This window comes from Montipora foliosa, chromosome 3 (assembly GCF_036669935.1).
Source record: "Montipora foliosa isolate CH-2021 chromosome 3, ASM3666993v2, whole genome shotgun sequence".
Taxonomy (NCBI): Eukaryota; Metazoa; Cnidaria; class Anthozoa; order Scleractinia; family Acroporidae; genus Montipora; species Montipora foliosa.
In genome coordinates this window covers 11,072,058-11,080,750 of record NC_090871.1, presented here as the reverse complement: position 1 = coordinate 11,080,750, position 8,693 = coordinate 11,072,058, and the positions used below count along the sequence as shown (strand labels likewise).

General features: G+C 37.4%; 2 protein-coding genes across 6 annotated transcripts in view; one reads left to right on the top strand and one right to left on the bottom strand.

Annotated features, from left to right (window-relative positions):
* The window catches only part of LOC137996752 (protein MFI-like), a 12,702-nt gene extending 7,277 nt beyond the window's left edge, over positions 1 to 5,425 (bottom strand). The window contains exons 1-7 of the mRNA XM_068842317.1: positions 5,208 to 5,425; positions 5,010 to 5,062; positions 4,085 to 4,173; positions 2,776 to 3,241; positions 1,296 to 1,388; positions 1,123 to 1,176; positions 1 to 151 (exon numbers count right to left, since the gene is read on the bottom strand). Of these exons, the coding sequence (XP_068698418.1) occupies positions 1 to 151; positions 1,123 to 1,176; positions 1,296 to 1,388; positions 2,776 to 3,241; positions 4,085 to 4,173; positions 5,010 to 5,062; positions 5,208 to 5,268 (967 nt within the window). The 5' untranslated portion in view covers positions 5,269 to 5,425. The remainder of the gene's footprint in view (positions 152 to 1,122; positions 1,177 to 1,295; positions 1,389 to 2,775; positions 3,242 to 4,084; positions 4,174 to 5,009; positions 5,063 to 5,207) is intronic.
* A 52-nt stretch (positions 5,426 to 5,477) lies between these two features.
* LOC137996751 (androglobin-like) overlaps positions 5,478 to 8,693 on the top strand; it is a 41,946-nt gene continuing 38,730 nt past the window's right edge. For 2 of the 5 annotated variants that reach the window (XM_068842311.1, XM_068842313.1), the window contains exon 1: positions 5,478 to 5,643. In XM_068842311.1, coding sequence (XP_068698412.1) covers positions 5,573 to 5,643 — 71 coding nt within the window. In that variant the 5' untranslated portion in view covers positions 5,478 to 5,572. Of the gene's footprint in view, positions 5,644 to 6,219; positions 6,573 to 8,165; positions 8,278 to 8,693 lie in introns of those variants that run through there. The other 3 variants (XM_068842314.1, XM_068842312.1, XM_068842315.1) reach the window with 3 other exon arrangements.

The window sequence follows — 8,693 nt, the reverse complement described above, 5'->3', positions numbered from 1 at the left end:
CTCCCTCCATGCTGTTTCCTTTGTTATGAATGTACTCTGCCGGAAATCGTTTTGCCACAGCTTGTGTGTAATCTCTTGGGGCATTCGCGCACACGTCAACGATGTTGCGATGAGTAAAAATCTTGTAGTAAATATTAGGAGGGAATTTCTCCTGTTTGCAAATTCAATGGACTTCATATTAAATACTAAAATGTGTAATTCAACAGTATTGTTATTTCAATCCAAAGAACTATGAAATTCTTACACGCAACAGTTGAAGACGAGTTAAATTATATCAACTATGGTTACATGTGCCAACCAGTAAACCGCCCAAACAAGTTTCAATAAAAGCAGCCAGAAAACAAAAGTTTATGTGATTTTGCATAGTTTTCTGTTCATTTTGCCAACTAAAAATAAAAATTATTAGACTTTCTGAACAAAAGTTGTTCTGAAATACTGGAACGGCATTTACCCCCAACAAAAACACAACAGAGAAAAAACATACCCTCGCACCGATTTTGGCTTAAATTTACTGCTATATACACCTTAAGACAGTTTCTTCAACAACTGTAATGCAGTTTATTCAAGAATTTTGAAATAAAGTGTCCATGCATCTAAAACTAACTAATGACATTTTTTCTGGAGCTGAACCATCAGAAGGCAACGTTTAATCTGACCCAAGGGAGACCCCTACAATGTATAAAAAGGAAGCGACTGTGGTACCTACACTGTAGAGTTAGCCTGAATTTCAGCTGCCTCATCCGTTCACTAAGTCACTCGCAGATAGGGACTTAGTGAGCGGAGGAGACAGCTTAGATTCAGGCTACAATAAGAGGATAATTTAACCACTAAATGTGCTAAGACTTACATCTAAAATGACTGCTTGAAGAATTAATGTGGTTCTCAAACTGAGTAATCATGGAAACCTTAAACCATATTACCCTGCTAGCAGAGGTTTCTTTTTGGCAAGTCCTTTAGCACGCACGAAGTCGTTCACGTCTCTTGTATTTTGCGCAGTCGACTTGTTTAGCCATTCCAGCTAATAAGATTTTGGAGCTTTTATCAAGCACCCCCGTCAAACTTAAAGGGGAGTCCCCAGGGGTTTGATGTTATATCTATGCACAAAGTTTTCATCAAACTTACTCCTGCCAATCTAAATTTTATGTGAACTCCAGAAGCTGCATCCAAAAGTTCAGCCTTTAAAAGAAATAATAATAATAATTATTACTATGAACATAAATAGGTCGTACTTGCTGATCATCTTTCTATCTATCAATAAAATATTAATTCCAAGTTGTTACTGTAACAAGACCAACCTCTCTTGGGTTTATACATTTCAGCATTGATGAAGGATCTCCACGGTTCTTAAAGTTGATCAGATCTCTATAGTATCTGTAAACTTGCATATCCTAAAACGAAGAAAACATTGTTTTGCAAGAAATCTGTCAGCAATGTTTGGTAAAAGAAAACAAAGCTTACCGGTAGTAATACACTGCAAAGACACATGGATGTAAAAGTGTAAGCAGACAGTGTTGTTTGCTTGCCTATTCAAGAGGTTCATTAATTTTAGAGAACGGAACTTAACCCTTGCAAAAATCACATACAGGAAAAACAAGGAGAGATTGGAGAGTTCCCTATGAAGCTTTGTACAACATGATCATAAAGTTTAGGCCTGTTCAGAAGAGTTAGACTCGGTATATGGCCAAGTGCAAGTTAATGCCTTCACATTTAATGTGGACAGGATTCACTTGATTCTTGCTATAAATGCGCTATGCAATACAATATGATACTTTAACATAACTTCATTTAGAGAGGGAGATGCAATTAACCCTTGACAGTTTTCTCACTAGCAGCCCTCTAACTATACCACAGAGGACAGACCATAATAGCGGGAACTCCATGCCCTGATCTTTGTAAATAGTGTGAGGGTTATGAACATTGAAGGGTTGTAAGACGGCGCCTACGGATTGTTGTCCTTATCCGAGAATACTAGAGAATGTAGCCGATAATATTTTGCAGATGTCATTGCCAAGGCAGCACTTTGTACTCAGTTATTTAAAGACCCTTCAACAATGTTGGTCCAGCCAGAATTTTTGGTCCCACCACCTCCTGTACAGTAATATGTTGCTGAACAAACTGAGCCAACCCGTCGGCAGGCTGACTCCGTGTGGGTCCTCAACCTTGTTCAGAGAGAATCCTAAGAGTTCTCTGGCTTTTTCTCCACTCCCAATAATATGTCCTTCGCCCCTTGTTGAACAAAATGTCTTCCTTTTCTCCTCCACCTTCCACCAATTTGAAACAAAATCTTTTTAACCCATTCACACCTCAAATACTCTAGGAAAACCCCCCATTGACGAGTGAAATCGTCTGGTGTTAGACAAAGTAAAATCTGTTAGTGTCACTCTCAGGGGTCAATGGGTTAGGAGACCTCTACACCTACATGAACTGAGAATAACTTCAAACTGGAGGTGACATAATGTATGCAATCAAAATTTGCAAAGAAAAAAGTTTCAGAAAAATGATTTTCAGAATCGCTTTTATAATTTCCTGGGCACTGCCATCTTGAATAATAATGTAATTTAAGGTTGTCTGGTTGTTCTGATACAAAGTATGTTTGCATAATAACAATAGGTGAAACAAAACACATCCCAGTAAGATGCCAGCACCGATGCCAGCACCCGAGAAATTTGTAAATAAATCCAAGAAATTCTGAATTGTATTTATTTTTCCCATGTTTTTTTTTTGCTGGGGTGGAGGTACCCATTAATTATTAAATGTCTAATAAATTTTTCTTACAATATGTTTTCTCCAAGACCTCTGAATTACTTTTGCAGCCTCCTCTCTATCAAGGATTCTCTTTTTTTCTGACCTTTCTGTGTCAGCAGTACTAGAGCGTCCAGCAGCAGCTCCTGTTCCAGACAAACCCCTAGATATAGTTGGGGGTGGTGGTCTGGGCAGATCTGGATTCAGTAACATTAGACGCCACCAGTTTTGAATAAGCACAGCACAGAATTCCACGTACGTCATCAATTTATAAGATGGCCCCTGTTCTCTTATTGTATGTTCACAATACTCCTTGTATTTCTTCTTTGTTTTGGGAAAGGCATCATCAGAAAGATCAAGTTCCTGGGATGTTATGTGAGAGAAAGTTGGTGTAACTGTTCTAACATCACTGAGTCTTGATGGACTTGGTGCAAACCTGCTGCCAAAGACTATAGACTTGACACTTGCATCAGGATGAAGTATTCCAAAAAGTTTGCATCTGTAAAAAACAATGACATCTTTTATTAAACTGGCAGCCAATAAGGAAAATTTTAAACTCACCTATTGATTATTTAATACTACATGTAGTTTGACACCTTTCTTCTTCTGATATGTAATGGAACCTTATTAGTAAACACTCCTTGGCATCTTTAACTGTAACTTTTTTCATGCTAAGTTCTGCAATTTAGGGTTTATCTGCATGATTGTCTGGTTAAATAGAGTCACAAAAATAAATTTGTGGTGAGCCAGAAGTTTTAAAATGGGGATCATGTTAATAACACAATGATGATGTACATGTACGATCTGTTCATGTTTACAAAAAAGGCAAGTACCGTAAAGACTCGCAGATAAGCCGCACCTTTTTTCCAAAAAATTGCGATCAAAATCGTAGGTGCAGCTTATCTGCGAGACCATTTGGGAAAGGTGCTGTGAATTTCCGTGAATGGACACTTTCATGGCATAATACTGGAATAAATGCTACATTACAACAACAAGAGAGCATTGGTCATTGCTTTTGCGAGTTTGGTGGCTCCTAAAAGAGCTGTTGGTGATGAGTATAAGCTTATTTCAAGCTTACATTTCTTGCCGTTAAACCTTCTTCGTTAACAGGTCTTTTAACAGTTTATGGTCACTTTCCTTGAACAGTAGAACCTTACACAGCATGGAATTTCCACTCCCCCACAAAGTTGTTTACAGTGTCAATGACGGCCTGTTACTTCAAGGGTAATTGATCATCCACGAGCGATATATAATCGAGTTTTGGTATCTTTATGTTTATTCCGCAGTTCAGCTGGATGAAATTTCTGTCAACAATAGCAAATATAACCTTGTTCTGACCAACCTAGTTCTATAACCTCTCCACACACGTTGAATTTCAATGGCTGCAGAAATTCTTCTTTCTTGCTTATTTCCCTTTTCAAGAATGGACTCCTTTTTTGGAAAAAAAGGCAAAAAGAACATCCAGTTACTATCATTTTTTCACTTTCTGGAGGCAGAGATCTTCCCGGCTATGTTTGGAAATTTGATTGATGGAAGCCAAAATGCAGAACTTTAATTGGTAAAATCATTTAACGTTAGACACCGTACAATACAGTATACAAGTGTCACATTTAGGGGAGCAATTTCAGAATACCCCGCCACAGCTAACCACTATTCTTTTGAAGAATGAGACTTAATACAATAGAGCCTATTCTTATTCAATGAGATGTAAATAAGTGGCGGGGTATTCTGAAATTTAGCCCATTTAGGTCACGGAAAGCAACGGTCACGGTCGCCCATCAATGTTCATAAACCCTACTGGATGTAAAAGAACCCACACACTATCCGTTAAGAGTAGGGCATAGCTACAGAATTCCCCGGGTCATTCTGTCCTCTGCAGTATATCATGGTTGGGAGGGTAAATGTTCGGAGATATTAGTTTACACACCAAGCTACTCTAAAACCCAAGAGTAAAGAAAGATAAGATCAACAGTATATCTTACTGAGGTCACTAACCCATATGCTCTTACTGATGGTTTCTCGCGGAAGGCCACCGCGAGAACCCCGGGAAAATCCGGGCAAAGATGGGTACCGTAATATTAATTGCAATTAATTGTACGTGTACAGGCATTTTATAGCCCGACAACACGAGAAACAAAACACAGCTATATTCCTGGGATTTGTTCAGCATTTGTCAGTTGCAAATCTCTTTCAAAATACAAGGACAGCCATGAGTAATGGATAAACAACGAGCTGTTATTACAGGTCAAGTTGACGACTTGACTTACCCGTCTCAATCCTTTTGTAGAAAGTGCAGCTGTTATCCGTTCTCCTGCAAAACCTGTAATGAATTTTTCATTTACGCCAAGAGTGTTTTAGTTAAAACCACTATACGGATAAATTATTGACATACAGGTGTAAAATAAAAAGACGTGTCGCTTTCCAAATCACATTGGTAATACCTACCAGTAACGCGAGATACTCACCTGGTAAATCAGCATTTCCTAAGATCTTTCGAGCCTCTTCGTAGCTGATTTTAGCGACCATCGCGAACTGAGGGCTCAAAAAATGAAACTAGACGCAAACCTTCGCATTCCCCAAGTTAGAACCTTTCAAAACTCCTGCAAACTTTTTCTTAATTAATGACATTGATCGGTCCATGTGAAATGAATCGGTTCTTTTCTTTTAATCGTAGCAACAAAAATTACCGCTGAAATAGCGCGGGCCGAACTGAGCTCGACCCAGGTTCTTTTTTCTTTCCGGTTGACGTGACAACTAGTGACAACCGCGACAACAAAGCGCCAAGCGCCAACTATTCCAAATTTAAAACTCCTCGAAAATTTGGGTAAATATGGCTTCCAAGGGAATAAAAAAGAAAGAATCCAAAGAGAGGGTTGCTTCTGCGGCTAGAACCATACCAGAGTAAGAGATTTTCCGTTTTATTTCAACATTAGACTAAGATTTAATGGCGAACTAAGCTAACATTTTGGCCTCAAATGCTGCGGGATTTCCAGCACAATCATATCTATCAAACCATATGGAGGTTGGCCGGACTAAGCTTATTTGCTGGAAACGTGATTCAGGTTTTTGGCAACTTGCAGCTATGTATTGTTGATAAAATATAACAAAGACTTCTTATCTTTCAATTAATTGTCTGCCAGACGGTACATAAAGCAAGTTTGGCCGGTCAGGGATAAAATTCTAGCCATTGGGCTGCAAGGCTTTAATCTTTATTATAAGCTTATTAAATCGCTTACACTTACAATAAATAAAGTAGTCGGCATAAAGTAATCGTAAAAACAGTGAAAAAACACAGTTTAACGTCGGTCAAATTTCCAATATGTTTCTGCAGCAAATCTAATTTGTGCACACTTTATACATTAATTCGCATAAAGAAAAAAAAATTGAAAATAGTTTCTCTACAGGTAACTCTCGATATCTTTGATGAAAATATAGGCCATAAGAAGTGCTTTTCAACGTTTTGTGACGCTAAGGGTTAATCAAAGGAAATGGGTTCGGGGGTTCGGTTTTCATTCCGGTACATGTAAGATAAGCTTTTCGGCAAACGTCGTTTCCATGAGAACTTTGAGATGAAACGACACGAATAAACCGCCGGCCGTTTATTTCATTTTGTTTGTCGATTTGGCCCACGTTTGTTAATTTTATTCCCTCCAAGAAAACCAATATTGGATTCGCTTGTAAACAAACCAGCCAAGTTTATTGAACATAATTGTGACAAGTATCGCAAACGCATTTATAGCTACCACCTTCAAGCCATCAACAATGTCTTCCAAAAGACAAACGCCTTGGAAAGAGCTCAGGCTTGCGGCAACGTCTTCCGGCAAGTTTAGGCAAGTAAACAATATATATAAAATCGAGTTTTGGCATCTTTATGCTTATTCCGCAGCTCAGCTAGATGAAAGGACATGTTATTGTATTCTAAAATCATTTCATTTATCCGTAGCGGGATCATAACCAATCTTAATTATTTTCCTCGTGAGGTTAAAGTCACGCATCCATGAAAATTCTTGGCTGGAATATTATCTTAAATGCTTTGAACAAGAAAAGTATGCTTATGAAATAATTGGAGCAATTTTTTTTCGAAATGTAACTGCTTGTTGGGCAACCAAGTGTGGGCAGAAGAAATAAAACTAAAAAATAGCTGTACTGACGTTAAGAATTGTTGTAATTAAATACGATACATACCCCTAAACTTTTGTTGTTTTCTATTTAAAATTATAGCAGTTAACAAAATTTCTATCCGTTTTCACTTTCAACCCATAATTACAAGTCAATTAATAATTTACAACTAACTGTATATTTACGATTTTACATGAACAATAATGATCCAAGTTTGCATTTACATACCGGTATTAATTAAGCCTGGTTTTCACTAGCGATGCAAGCGCAAGCATAAGAGCAGTTATTTCACTTTGAAAATCAGGTTTGATGCAAGCACTAGCACAAAATCAAAATTGTTCATTTTCCTTGTGCAAATGTGCTTATGCCCGCATTCCCTCTCCTTGTGTGAAAACAAAACACAGCATAAGCACAAGGAAGTTTGCTTCATCTGTCCGTGTCTGGCCAATTAAAGCAATCATTCCAGACTTCCCGTGTCTAAACCTTAGAACAAAATGGCAGAGGCCATGCCAGTTGGTTGAGTTTGATTCTTATGTCAACGTTGATTGTCACACTTGTGTCGTGCCAGTAAAAACCAGGCTTTACTGCTTCTATTGAAAAATAAATGTCTGATCATCCAAGTTTCTCATATTGGAGACCATGGATTATTCATATCAATATTGTAGACAATGTAGTTATTATTGAATGTAGATTAAGATAATTCCGAGAATTAATTTGAACAGTTGTAATCTAGTTGCTCTAACTTATGCTTGCTCATCTTGAAGGTCATATAGCTCACAAGTGCATTGTTTTCATGGAAAAGACACAATCAACCACTCAGACTGTGGAAATTAGCTAGTACATGCCTATGATTTACAACATCCTTTTAAAAAACCTAAGGTCAATAATACATGTACCTTATGTTTTTTAGTAGTATTTAACTCACTAACATCTGCAATCTGGTTCAAATCAGCCAAGTCTCGTTGAAAGTGTTACTCCATCCCTAACATTACCCATCATCAAGGATGACTGTTAAAGATAGGAAAAACAGCATAATAATTTGAATACTCCAGTAAGATTGTGTTCAGACGTCTCTTGAATTAGGATGCTTAAGCAGGGGACAAAGGGTCGACACATTTTGGAGATGCTCTCATTCAGACAACGAGTTCAGGTCTATTATGTTTCTGAGTACCTTTCCTTGGCAGTGAGTTTGGTTCATTCAGCTTGTATGCATCATTCGTCTCTTGTGTCAACATTTTGCTATCAATATTTGTAGATGCTTCAGTTGCTAAGATGCGTTGTTACTGGTATAAAATTTGGCGTTGTCAGGGGTTAGTCTTTCACTGCAGATAAAAACTGTTTTTAAATTTATTGATGACTTTTTGTTCCCAATGACATGAGCAGCCTACTTGGTCATAGTAATACAAGGAACAAAAAGTAAGGGTAATTGCATACATGTAACTCTATGCTTGAAATTCTTTTAATTTTACTTTTTAATGTTTCTAATAATATTGGTTTTTGAGATAAAGTAAGATTGTATTCACAACTAAAGTTGACAGTAAGACTATGATTTGTGTTAAATGGGAAAAAATTGTACATCTGCTAACTGTGAAAATTCTTTATTTACAAAAAGTAGGTGTGATAATATTGTAATACAGTACACTATAGAACATGTAGAACTTTGCAATATTAACTCTACTTTCTGTTTAAGTTGACTTCTACATTGTACAATAATCATACAACTGTAAGCTAGGTACATGTAAAGTAGCTAGTCACCTTAATGTGAATGTAGGTGTGTAAATCCAGTACTGAGGTTTTCAAAGCCCAGTTGACTAACTTCTTCTTCTGACTAA